Here is a 14,409-nt window from a genome sequence, read left to right as displayed (position 1 = left end):
ATGTCTGTAATAATAGAAACAACACCTCTTGGAGATTGGAATTTTTGATTTTGCGGATGGTAGATTTTCCTTTAGCCTGAAACCTGACATGAGCTTTGATAATCAGGTCTTGTAGATCTCCTTACCGAGTGTATTATAGATACCATCGGCTTCCTCTTTCACTTGTTCATCCAACCGCTCCATGTTCTGCACCAGCAAGGCAACCACTTGGCCTTCGAGCTACAGAGAGAGAAGTAGATGTCAGCTGTTGTCATAACATGGTTCACACATCACCATTAAGTCGTATCATTTTGACAAGCTGCTTACTGTGTGTTTATATATAAACACACACACACACACACACATGCATCCTAGTATTGTACCTTTGGTTTTTATGTGATGAGAGCACGAGTTTAATGTATTTTACACTAAAAACAATTACAACATCGTTATTATTTTCCAAACGAAGTCATGTTTCACAAGGAAACAGACAAACTCATTTCACAAAAAAGAAAAGCAGGGATGAGAACACAAATGCTAACTTTTAAGCCTCCGTCTTGGCAGAAGCAACCTGGTTTCAGTCTGAGCTTCTCTGAGCATGTGCAAGTGTTATCAGTCAAGTCAAGATTGGAGACTCATAATCAAAGGGAGCTTGCGGGGTGCCGACTGCCTGGATAAAAGTACTATTACAGATGAAAGACGACAGTCAGTCAACAAAAGATTTATGAGCCACCAGAGACCGTCGTGGATCATTTTGATTCATCTTATCAAGGAAACCACCTGGCCTTCTGGCAACAAGGACGGAGGATTTGGAGACTTTACAGCAAAAGAGAAGAGACAAATGGATTCAAGCAACCCTCGCTGCCCTGAAACCACTTCCCTTGGAAGTTTCTGTAAAGAAGAATGTGGTTTCTGTCGCTTCATTGCATGGTAAATGGACTGCATTTATATAATCCCTATTTCCTTGGAGTGTTGCAAAGCCACCTGAGCAACTGTCTTGTCCAATATCTCATCACAAGACAATTCACACAGATACATGGCAGTTTTTATGTCCTGTCTTTGACATTCATCCAACTTGTGTGTACTGTGTCATACTAGCAAGACAGCAAGCCAATAAAATGCACAAAAAACTGTCCCATAAAGTGTGATATTAACACAGTAATTCAATTTCTTCCACATACAATGTCACTTCCTACATTTCAGCAACACCACACATCAAGTTATGTACGCTGTTATTACATTACAGCAACAGATAATCAAACAATCCAGTGACATGTACATGGTCTTGTAGCAATGTTTTATCTGCCATGCCAAAAAAGAAGAGTGCAATGCTTCTGACCCTAAACTGCATCATCTTTCTGTGCTGTTGGATCCAGTTTATGTGTGGTCGTCTAAAGTGCTGACATTTTCTCAGCTCTGGAACTGCCTGCTTTGCCCTACCCTCCTTTTAAAGAAGCCAACAACAACAACTCCCAGGGACAGACAAAAAAAAAAAAAAAAGCCACAGTATTCTCCTTTCAAATACGTCACTGTGTTTGCATTCTTCATTCACTAAACTCGTGAATCAAGGCAGCCTGTAATTGTGGATGCTTGGAAGTGGAGAGTAGACACTTAAGACATAGGAGAAATATGGTAATCCACAGTGATGAAAAACAATGTCCCTGACAAATGCCACCGGGATGTAGCCTGGCATCAAATCTGGCAGATTTAAGCTAACAGATGTTTTGAAGGCATGTCATAGTGATGGCGCACAATTCCTCCCTCCTTCATTATTTAGCCTGGCACATTATTGTTGTTTGACCTTTGTGTGTGTCAGTTTAAATGTTAGGACACATTATGGAGCGTCAGACTTTCCTCTGTGGTTCATAGACAGCATGAGAGCTGCACAACAACAAGGGTGGTGAGTGATGGCTAAATAAAGATGAAGAGAGAGAGGAGTGAAAAACTACCATTAACAGATACCACTGGAGGCTAACAAAGGCAAACGAGTGTAAAAGGAGATGCTATAATTGGCTGTTATGACATTCGGAAGTAGTTTTGTTTCTCTCTTTTCACTTAAATTGAAATAAATTCTGCTGCAACTTCAAAAAGGTTAAAAGAGAACGTATAGACATTTGTACTCATTTATGTTATTGTTTATCTAACGAGGATGGTGCACAATACCGGATATAACCAAAAGGTAATTTTCATTTGTAGCCCTTAGACAGAGGCAGCCAAGGTGATATGATTTCATCAGATCAAGATCTGGATCAAGTCCAAAATCTAATCAATTGTTCCTCACCCTGAATTCTATCATCCTACCAAATTTCCTCAAAATCCAGTGATAACTTTGAGTTAACCTGCTAACACAGAATTAAACCAACACCGGGGATGACAAGATCTGACTTGAAGGTAGTGAACACGGTTTGAACTAACTCCAAAGGTCGTCAGAGCTTCAGCTAGTTGGGAGTTCTGTACTGTGAATAAGATCTAAATAATTAACCAACATTTTGCCATGAACGAAGCAAATTCGAAAAATCCAAACGATAAACAAAAACCGATGCGAACAGTGAACTCACCAGAGCGTCGATGAGCACCTCAGCACCCTCTTCGCTCTCGTGGAGTGTGTCGATATCTGTCAGCTCCTGCAGGAGATCCACCACGGCTATGGCAACATGTGGTTCAGCATAAGGACAAGAACTTTAATGTCACTGAGCTGTTGGAAGGCGGATGGACACGATGAGGTCTTCTTAAAGTCACCTTTGCATGTTCTGTTCGTACGGTTGAAGCACAGATGAGTAATACTGAATCTCCCTGTCTCTGTTGATTATCAAGATTTTTTTGGGGGGAAGTTTTTCTGGTTCATTTGCTATTGCTGCTATTTTATCTGATTATTAATATTTTATTTACTCAAGATTCTTTTTCCACCCCTTTCATTCAAGCGACTCGGAATAAATAATAGTTTTTATTTTATATATGATACTCTAATAGGAAGGAATTGCATTTTTGGGGCACACAGCACGGACATGGTGCATTCATATATCAGGTTGACAAATAGTAGTAAATAAACTGCAGTGTTTATTAGCCATTCATAAGATCAGTTCCTTGTTGATTGTGAACTTTCCAGGGATTTGTTGTTGTTAAATCATTTGCATCATTTGTAACCTCAGATCAGACGCCAACTTTTAAACACGGGATGATTGGATCAGAGTGAACAGTCAAAGTAGATCAGTCTTTTAGTGAAAGGATATCAGTGTTTTCATGGCTGAGGAGGCCCAGCAGCGAGTGAACAGAATTCAGCTCGACCAGGAGGTGGTAGAGGTCTGGCATTGTTGCAATCACATGCATTTCCTGGATAATATCATTCAGATCAAGTTCTGACTCCATGAACCTGGCAGAAGGAACAAAATATTCTGGTTAGAATGGATCAGCACCAACAGATGCATAGCTGGTACTGACAGAGATTCAGGCAATAGTTTCAAGAGATATTCTGTCATAAACTGAGGTGCAAGAGAAATTTATTATAACTTAAAGAGTTTGACACTCATGATTAAATAAGTGATTCGCAGTCTATATTTTGGAGATGGTTCAAAGGATTACAAGCTTGGCTGACTCCCACACTATTTCTAATTAAAGCTGCTCTATCAAGTCATGTGTCTCGAATTCACACAGCACAATGCCTGGGTAGCTGGAATTAGCAAACTAACTGAAATTTGACTCACAAATTGACATCGACACAAGGATTATTTATGAAAATGAATACACATTAAAATCAACTAAAAATAACGGACAGTAATAATCGAGGAAACTGGCAAGTCACACACACACACACACACACACGCACACACAAATGCTCAGAGGGAAGCGGCGAATGTTAAAAAGAGGATTTTATGGTGATCCCTGAGGGAAAAGCTCATCTCTGTAATAACCTGGCGACACAAAGCCTGGAGGAGCTAAGATTTTAACAGGGAACTTTTTGATTACCAGACAGCTGCACAACCCCCTGAGCTAAACATCACCCCCAAATGAATGTGAATGAAAGAGCACCATCCAATCAGGCAAATGCGGATTGGGAATGGTTTTGTAGAAATAGGCTGAATCCTAAGGAATTGTGAATACTGTAGTTTTACTGTTATGTTGCAGTTAACAGCAGATTTCAAACAAGTGTCTCTTTATTTATTACAAGATTTTCTCAGAAAAAAGATGAAAAAAGAAGTACTCATGAACTAAGACAAGAGAACAATAACGCTGGGTGTCTTAAGTGGGCTTACTTCTCAGGGTTGTCAGGAAATTTAATCCGGAGTTCCTGGTTTTTGTACGATCTTTTCTCAAAGGTCAGGATCATTTTCTTCACTGAGCTCTCGTCCACTGGCTCCGCCTGTTGGATAAGCACATATTCACATACCGAATCTCCCGTCATGATGCTCACCAACAACAACAATACATCTATCAGAGCTGCGAAATCATCGAAATTTTACTGAAATATCGCAATGCGGCTCAGTTCAATGTTCAAATTGCAATATATGCAACAGAAAAAAATGTCAGACATCTCAGCATGCAAACTGTATTCTACAGACTTAGTAAAAAATAAATGAAACTTAAAAATGTAGATCATAGAGGAAGCTTATCGTGTGTGTCGAAAACACCAGTGTCCTATCCAATCTGCATAGAAAACCTCTCAGATCGCGGTTGAAACCTTGTTCTGAATCTTTGACGACACGTATACTAAATGTCCTCACAAGTCTCATCAATGAATGAAGTGTTTTCTTTTCTCTTCACTGGAGGGAAAATAACCTCTCTGTATCAGAAGCAACATGAAGCAACAGAGCACATTGTGTGCAGTTTTTGTCCACATCAAAATAGATTTATTTCCTCCCTGACCAAAAATGATCCTGTATGGATGAAGATCACGCAGAGCAGCTGAAACAAACAGTAAACAGCAGAACTCTGAGAATCCGGCTGTTTAAACCTATCAGAAGGGAGGATCTTTTAGTTACACTGTGACCTGAAGAGGCCTTTGTTCTACTTTGAGTGTCGTCACGGGCGTGTTCATCCATCAAATGGGGTTTCCTTTTTTTCCTTCTTCAGGAGAACGAAAAGGAAAGTTGGGCACCAGCTGGCACAAACACATGGGTGCTCAAAAGGACAAACACAACTTGGGAATAACTAGGGAATGTTTGAAAGAAAGGTATAGGATGCACAACGGTGCAGTGGTTAGCACTGTTGCCTCACAGCAAGAAGGTTCTGGTTCAAGTCCTGGCTCCAGCACAGGATCTTTCTGTGTGAGTCTCCAAGTTCTCCCTGTGCCTGCGTGGGTGTTCTCTGGTACTCCAGCTTCCTCCCACAGTCCAAAGACATCAAGAGCGGACGAGGCTGATTGATACTCTAAATTGACTGTAGGTGTTACTGTGAATGGTTGTCTGTCTGTATGTGTTGGCCCTGCGATGGACTGGCGACCCATCCAGGATGAACACCGCCTCTCGCCCGAAGGCTGCTGGGATAGGCTCCAGCCCCCCCGCAACCCTTAACAAGATAAATGTTAGAAAATGGATGGATGGATGGAGGGAAGAGCAGCCATTTTGAAGGGCAAAGGTTCCCCAGCATTTCCAGATGTGAGCAATGCTGGGTTAAATTTAAAGCCCACCTGATTCATTAGTGAGATGGACAGCTAGAAAGTAAATGGTGCTGATTTGTTTACTCTCCTGTGACACTATCCTGTCAATCATGCTTCGGTTTACTGCATTAATTGCGCCTGCTACTAATCCATTGCTACAAATGTCTGAGATGAGTAGCAGCTGGTGCGCAAGTAAATTAAGAGGCAAAAAAATATTTTTGAAGTTATAACTGTGGTTTTCAATGAACATGCTGAACCATTTCCCCTGAAGACTGCTAGCAGGGGCTTGTAATGGCAACGGCAGTGAACCACAGGTTATGGTTTGCCATTAGTTATGATGGAGTGTAACGGTGAAAGATGACACATTTGGACAAGTTAGAATGACCTTTGGGATTTAGAACACGGCTTCAGCATGATTCTCAGAGCTTGCAAAGTTAGCAAAGTTGAGAGACTGACTCGTCCACTTATTAAGTCATTAGGTGCAAAGGTGTCTTTGATTTAATACTACAAGTCTGATTATCAGTCTCAAAAATTCTGAAACTAAATCCCGAAAGCTGTCATTCTGTTTCTAACAATAAAATGATTCCAACAGCACCAACATACACTCGTGCATATGTGACAGGGGTGAATTTTTTTTTAAAAAAGTGTGCATGTAAATGTGTACACTTATTTATTTATGTGTATTATCTTACTGCTAATATTCATGCTCATTGCAGTGAACAGCCTAACGTTGGAATTTATCCCACCTCTGGTTCGTCTTCATCCTGGTCCATCAGTTTCTCCAGGATTTTCTTCTTATCACCAGTCACCTCATCACCGTCCCTCATCTCAACCCCTGCTTCCATTCCTCCTCCTCCTGCTGCTGCTACATCTCTGTGTCTGGTCATCTCCCTGACTCCTTGCACCTTCAGCTGCTTGGTGACTCTGAATTCCTCCTCTCCTCCTGCTGCTCCCCCATCCTCCTCTCTGCCGCGGGTCGCTCCTCTATCAGGCTGCGTAAAGAGATTTCGATACATAACGTCATGTAAATAAACTTCATCATCTACAAGACGTGAAAAGAGAGATGTTAGAAGCTCTTGGATCTACTGTTGCTAACTACCATCACCCCTTCATTGCTTCAACTGTTGAGCTAATGTTACCACGTTAGCTACTTCACATTATCTACACACGGACAAATACAGTTATACAGATATGTATCAGACGGCATTTCAATGGTGGCTGACCCACACAAGTGAAAAGCAACAGCATTTTACACTACGACTTTAAACCTTATATGCTAACGTAAGTGCTAGCAGTGCTATACCTACAATTGAATGGACAACTTAGCTACTAGAGTTCCCTAAACACAAATGAGCCGAATAAAATGCATACCTGATAACTTAGGAGCTCTCCCACATCCATTTTCCCAAGTTAAACACGTCAAGGTGAGAATGTTTCAATTATTTTTGTGACAAATAAGCGCGAGCACTTCAACTGATGGTTATACGGCTATGCTAACAACAAGCTTTGCCGAACACACATGTATGCCGTAAGACGGTTTGGTCATTGTCGTTGCGGGGTACTGTCGTAAAGTTTCACGAGACAAAAAAAAAGCGAGTTTATCGCTGCTTTCAACTACGAGAGAATCCTAAGTGTTTTACACAAGATTTTTTTTTAATTAAGATTAAAAGGAAATATGTAGTTGAAAAAAACACAATGCAATTCAGTTACATTTTAAAATAGGATATTAAACAATGAAAAATAAAGAAACATTTAAAGTTAAACCGTGGATATGAATAAGTAATTATACAGTGAATAATATCACCAAAAAACAGTGTCATAAAGAATTATTTTTATAAGTTAGAGCAGACCTCAATTTTTTTATATGATGTCTCAAGCATAGTGGACCACAAAAACAACATGTTCCATCTTCATATGTAATTTGTCCTTTGGTAACAGAAAGCATACCTGTGTCAGATGATCTTATTGGATGCTTTGATAGCAGTGGAGTTCATTTAAAAACCTGAAAATTAGATCAGACAGGAGCAGTGGTGTTGTGAATCAGATGGCAACTGTTAGACTGACCCAAACAGACAATATTACAGTTGTCAAGCCTGCTGAAGACACAGACACGGGGAAAGGTTTCTGAGTCTTGCGAAAACATAAGCCCTTTAATCTTGATATGAAAGTGTTAATGTGATGATTTTATAACTCCTGTTTATTGATATTAAAGTCAGACTCCATGAAGGCAAGATCTGTGTCTCTTGATTTGATGTTTTTAATGTTAGCGTCAGAAATTCAGCACTGACTTCACTGAGAGAGAAAAAAGTTTGGTGTTGCCTCAGGCAGAGTTGCAATCTAACTCACTCAAACTGAAATATTTTTGAATAAAAAGCTGAACTGTCTTTTTTGGTGACATCGACTCGCTATAGATTTTCTGCTCCAATTGTGCTTCAGGATTTATCAAGTGTCAGAGCTCAGGTCTCCCACATCTGGAGATGCTAGGAGACAGAAAAGTAATGGATAATGAAGACAAAGCACAGTCAACACAAAGAACAAAGTCAAGTCACTGCAGACAACACAGACATACCCAGATCTTTCATGTATCATGTGACTGCAGACAAAATGCAGAGCAAGACAGCAGCAACATAATCAAATCATTTGATTATTTCATTTAATTTTGAGCAGTCTGTATTCACTGTATGTTATGCCTCTTAAATACTGTATATTTCAGAAATTATGCTGCCTATGGATTTATTATGCAAGCAAATGTATGTCCATTTCGATACTTTTCATGTGTCTGCAATCACATTCTCTTGTTAAGAACTTTTTGGTGCACAACATAAAACACGACTTTTTTGTTTTTTTTGCAACATTTTGGCTCACTCACTAATCCTCCCTGAAATGAGCCCTTCAACAACACAAGTAAAATTAGTCATGAATGTTTCCTCATCACGCCCAGCACATGAAACCCGGGAGCTTAATTTTACTGTATTCATACCACAAGAGAGTTTTATATGCCAAGTTGCCTTATTGTCTCAGACAGGCATAAAATCACATTTTCAATGGGCATCATTGAGAAAAGTATCAGTGGTACATGGGGCAGAAGCTTCTGTTGCTACCGCAGCCTCTGGCCAGTGATTTGTGACAGTAAAGCAACAGAAACAACACCTCAAATGAAGGCCACTGCCGAGCAGTCAAGCTTGACTTCCCAGCAAACACCAGGGAAAAAGCGCTTGATCAAAGGAAGGAGAGAAAAACTGGATGAAAGTGAATAAAAGGCAACAGGAGAGAGAAAACAGACATTTATATGGAAATCCCAAAGCTGGAGATAGTGAGTCTGTTCAACAAGAATACAAAGCCTCAATTGGGCAAACTAGTGAGGACTTGTTATTATGAAGCTGACAGCTGAGTGGAGTTTCAAAAAAAAAAGTTCAGTCCGTTTACTAAAAGCTAATTTAGAAATTCACTTTCAAATGAGCTTAATCATATTCAAAAAGGTAAATTACATTGATCAATATGTCCCAAATTATATTTTGATGCTTACAGTCAACACATAAAAATACTGTAATGCATGTCTAACATATTAGAGAAAAATGATTCTACTTACGGGTTGAGAATCCTTAACATTACACTTTTCTGCTCTCAGTTAAAAAAAGTAGATGACAAGAATGTTCAAAGATACATGGATATTACACAGTGATGCATCAAGGTTGCACCTCCACTGAGAATCTATACCACCAGATAAAGTCAGTTGGTCATTCCCATCCCGAAAGAAAAGAAGCTTGTTTCTAAAGGAGATGTCGGGCTGAGTATAAGAGCGGCGCCTCTTAAAGCTGATCTCAAGCTCAAACTCTAGACAGGAAGACAGGAAGTAAAGAAAAAGGAGAAGCGATTACAAAATAAAACATAAAGTCACTACAACAGACAACAAGAAACAATTTGAGTAAAAAAATGACAGATCAAAACTGAGGGTCTAAATGGGAATTCATTACAGTCCAGATAGAAATACAGCAAGTGTGAGCCATCTTTAAAAAAAACAATGCTAAACTACATAAGCATTGTTATGTAAAAGACTGATTTTAAAACTGAAGTGCTACAAATTTTTAATATGTTTTTGAATTGACATGGGTCAAATACATGTAACCATGAACTTAAGAATCAACTATGATTTCCTCCTGTGCTGCTGCTGCTGCTGCTGCTGCTGCTGCTGCAGCTGTGAAGCCCCCCATTATTCCAAATCCTTTCTGTTCTACACAATGATTAACACATTCCAGAATCCCTGAAGGAGCCAAAAGCTTTTCATTCACTACTGTCTGCTTAATGACATCGCCTCATCATTTCCCTGCAGAATTATTCTGTGGCGACTCTGTAGGATAATTTCCACGGAATCTATCCAATTTCCTTTGAAACAGAACAATACAATTTCATGCAAGCTGTGAGGGCTGATTGCATTAAATCACATGAGGTCAGTGTGATTGTATCATGCAGCGGAGTCCAACATAAGTGTGCTCAAAAATTCAGAGTGGCAGTGCTATTATTAAAAGAGAGGGAGATGACAAGAGATGATTGCCCTCAGGCCTATCATTTCCCCCCACTAAGTCAAGTGGTACAATCAAGTTTTCTCTCTCTCCTTGTACCAGTACAAGTGCTCATAAAGCTTTCCGTAACAGTGAACAGTTAACACATTGTTTGAGTTGTGGTGTACAGTGACATGGCAAGCTAATATTGAGGGCTGAAATAGGAGGGCTCTCCCCGTTTGGGGGGGTGGCTCCAGCATATTCCAGGTACAACATCTGCGGTCTCTGTCCAGAAAAGTGCAGTCCTAGGAACAGATAATACACCGCACAGAACCCTCAAACTCTAGTTTGCCATACAGAGGCTTGTCCCTCCATGATGTTTCATCACTCTTCTCCTGTGCATCTGCCTGTGGAATTTACTTTGCAGTTCATCTTTGGGCGGCATCTGGGTTCCTTGATCTTGGTTGTTTCAACCTGGACAGTGACTCTAACTCCCACCAGTTGCGGGCCTCCCTTGCTCCACTTGCAGTCTCAGGCAGCTGGACTTGGGATGAAACCCTCCACGTGTTGTGAGAGGCTTCCTTGTCTTCATGTCAGCTGCGTTACTGATGACTAGCAGGGCCGACCTCGTTCTTCCCAATGAGCTGACTTCTAAGGACGTGCCTTACTTTGTGGATGTAATGGGTGTCATTTAAAACATATGAAAAACAATTCTGAACTACCTGATGATCACTACTATTGAACTACTTTTCTGCTCCAAGACCCCTAAAGATCACAAAATCAACTCTGAGTAAAAGCTCAAAAGTCCAGGGTGAAAACAAAAGGGGATCCTGCTTTTAAGGAATTCGCCCTAACACTTTGGAACAAACTCCCCCTAAATACCACGGCAGCTGAGTCAGAGCCTCGATTTAAGGATACATCTGTACAGCAGAGTAAAGTACTTTGTAACTGTGTTTATCCATCCGTCCATTTCCTATAGAGTTGATCTGTTAAGGGTCGGGGGGGGGGGTGCTGGAGCTGCATCTGATATTTGGGGAGAGGCGGGTTCACCCTGGACGGGTTCCCGGTCCATCAGGAGCAATTAGGGGTTCAGTATCTTGCTCAAGGATGCTTGGACATGGTCACTGGAGGAAGTGAGAATCGAACCAGCAACCCTTCAGTTGCGAGACAGCCACTCTACCTCCAAGCTATGCTGCCCCCACAGCTGTGTTTAGAATAGTTGTATATACAGTCCATATAACGTTATCATTATAATCGTAAAGTTATCATAATGGAGATCCAATCTTGTGACAATGTTAATTAGTTGATGTTAGACTGCAACAGTAAGATTCCTTTCTTAGCAGATTATTTTTTTTAAAAATCATCTAAAGACATGAATCTTATATCAGTATTTCTGTTCACTCTCCTATCTGTGTAATGTCATGATAATGGTAATGACAGAGGGTTTATAGATTATTTAGCAGCCCATCTCCGAAAAATATCTCTATCATATTTGAGAGTATATTTCATATTCTCCTCTTCCTGCATCGGCTGCATTTAAAATGTCGGCAATAGCTCATTAGCAGTAAATCATTTGCACACATGTATATCAGGAAACTTAACTCTTTTTTGTATTGTGCAAGAAATTGCATCCGACAAAAAACTAATGGATAGGTGGGTGCACGGTAACATGGTAGCGTGGTGTGTCGTTGATAAGGAAGAACAAGGGAATGCTCAAGCCTCTTTTTTTATATAAATGTTCAGCCAGCAAGTGTCTAATAGCTTTCCTTTCCAATGTCGGGTACACAGATAAAAGCTGCATGCTGCTGCTGCCTGGAGACAGAGGGAGGGAGGATGGCAAGACATAGGACATACAGTCGACTTAAAAGATACATGTATATAATATAGGAGGAGTGTAGGAGGGTAGAGAAGGAGGGAGGGAGAATACCAGATAGAGGAGGTGGACAGGGGCAAGCACAGAAAGAGGAGGGGGAAGCAAATTAATTTTATCTCCATTATGAATATGATGGCTGTGGAGCTTTGCAGTGGTGGCCCACGCCTTTGGGTGATAGCAGAGAAGCCTGCTGCGTACACACACACACGTGCACATGCATGCACACACACACGCGCGCACACACAGAAACACACATGCAAAAACTGAAAAGGATTTTAGAACAAGACACAGGACAAAACCTAATGAAATTGATACCAACTAAAGTGTTTTTAATCCAGGTTTTTTTTTTTAATCCAAGGTGGATTAACAGCTCCTTAAAGGCATGAAAATTAATTTTATTAATTAATCTGCTTGTATATAAAAAGAGGAAGCCTGATTTTGATTACATATTACAAAGCATTTATGGCCCTGCTACTCTCAAAAGCTGCAGACTAAGACAGTGACTAAATGCTTTCATGAAGACAAAACAAAAATGGAGGAGGTCATCATGTTTATTGATGCTGTGTGTGTTAGATATGCTTTAGATGCCAGTTTTTACGACGTTATCATACTGCTTGTGGATTTGATCAACAAATTAGAATTGCCTGCTGTCTGAGTTAGGCCTATGTGTCACCTGACCATGATGCACCAAACCTCTTTCCCAATGTCAGCTGGAATGGGCTACACCCCACTAACATCCGGCGTCGCTGGGTACAGATGGATGGACTCAGGGATACAGACTCTGACAGTTTGTTTACATGTTCTATTTAGTTTCTTTGATGCATCAGTTTCCTGTGGGGCTGCTGGATGTGGTTTGAAGCCTGTGCATTCATTTTCTGCATCTGCTTCCCATTTGTCATGACTAAAGAACTAAGTTGTGACACAGACATACGCCCACACTGCACATACTAACAGACTCACTCTATATATTAGATTCCAGTCAATACATCATAAAAGAAAACACATACTAGAACTTCACTTTTACGTTTGCACTTATTCTCTGTCACACACAAAAAAGTATTTCCAAAATTTTTGCATTCACTTATGACTCTCTCGTTAAGAGGTAAGCTGGAGTCACAAGTGATGCTTGAAAATCAAATGCGTCATTATCTCACAAATGAATTATTCACTACACTGAATAAATCCTTTTGCATTAATCCCTGCATCACTTCTTTTTAGCTCTGACACGCAGGATCAAGTCCCAGAGGCTTTGCTTGTCTTGAGTGACATTTACACACACACACACACACACACACACACACACACACACACACACACACACACACAAAGATTCACATGCATACAAAATATTTTGAATGAACACAGAAAGTTCTACACACCACTTGTGCCTATTCAGATTAACTTTATCTTGCCCTCCCACATGTTTCCACACACATAATCACATTCCCACAATACAGATATCTGATAAGGCAGGATTAGCTGTTGAGAAAACTTTGCAATACATGTCAGTGCCTTATAAACTAAACCTCAGATTCAGTCTCTGGTTTGCAAGATTAGCTTCTTCCATACAGAGAAAGACAAGTATTTAAGGCACAAGATTAGAAACAATAACGCCTCTCTATTTTTGCATGTCCCCCTCTATTATAAAAAAGCATGTGGGATGAGTAAAAACCATCATCTCGCAGAAACAAGTGGCAGGACTATGTACTGGCTGATAAGAGCATTCATGATAAAGCAGTGGTCCTGTAACCCCTGAAACGTTCAAACTTTGCTGTGTACCCCTCTACCTTCACTCAAAGATGATCAACTCTCATGTTAAAATTTGCCATATTAGTAAGTCTGCTAAAAGGCTTAAAAGGAAGTTTAACAGACATAAGTAAATATAGAAGCAGTTTTGTCCAGCGATCTTGATATTCTACTCAAACATTGAATTCTCTGGTCGACCTTTGTTGGCAACTTTTGGGCCATGTTTGCTCCTGAGAGATAGTTATCTGGATTATATCCTAAGAAGGTAATGGACTCTTTGGCTTTAATTACCATCTCTACCATCCTCACCTTAAATCTGGAGATTGTCTTTGTTTGGGTGGCGAGCAAAACCAGGTAGGCTCTGTTTTTTCCAAAAGCAATGATAGCTTATTTTCAGAGGGCCATCTGAAAACCTTTAGGGACTCAAAACTTTCAGAGCTAATCTCTATGAGACATCAATAATCAGGAGTTATCTGTATAAATCACAAGTAGAAGCTGACTTCATATTGCTAATGTACAACAAAAAGAGGAGTGGGCCAAGAATAGTGCTCTGAGGGACCTCACACTCAAATACTTAGGTTTGAGAAGAATAGCCTCCAACAATCTTGACAATCTTGATAATCTCCTTTCTGGTAAAAACTGAATAACCCAGTTTGGCTGCCTGATTACTGAAACCTAAAACTTTTAATTTGCTTACCAATATTACATGATGTAAACTT

General features: G+C 40.2%; 1 protein-coding gene across 1 annotated transcript in view; it reads right to left on the bottom strand.

Moving 5' to 3' along the window:
- The window catches only part of ctnnbl1 (catenin, beta like 1), a 44,206-nt gene extending 37,108 nt beyond the window's left edge, over positions 1-7,098 (bottom strand). Inside the window, exons 1-6 of the mRNA XM_086214097.1 lie at positions 6,944-7,098; positions 6,319-6,564; positions 4,230-4,336; positions 3,210-3,349; positions 2,538-2,635; positions 126-219 (exon numbers count right to left, since the gene is read on the bottom strand). Of these exons, the coding sequence (XP_086070223.1) occupies positions 126-219; positions 2,538-2,635; positions 3,210-3,349; positions 4,230-4,336; positions 6,319-6,564; positions 6,944-6,973 (715 nt within the window). The 5' untranslated portion in view covers positions 6,974-7,098. The remainder of the gene's footprint in view (positions 1-125; positions 220-2,537; positions 2,636-3,209; positions 3,350-4,229; positions 4,337-6,318; positions 6,565-6,943) is intronic.
- Positions 7,099-14,409: the final 7,311 nt, after the last annotated feature.

The sequence above is a fragment of the Aulostomus chinensis genome, chromosome 9, assembly GCF_037954235.1.
Source record: "Aulostomus chinensis isolate RoL2024-O1b breed Wild chromosome 9, RoL_Achi_v1.0, whole genome shotgun sequence".
In the NCBI taxonomy this organism is placed as follows: domain Eukaryota; kingdom Metazoa; phylum Chordata; class Actinopteri; order Syngnathiformes; family Aulostomidae; genus Aulostomus; species Aulostomus chinensis.
This window is presented reverse-complemented; position numbering and strand designations above follow the sequence as displayed.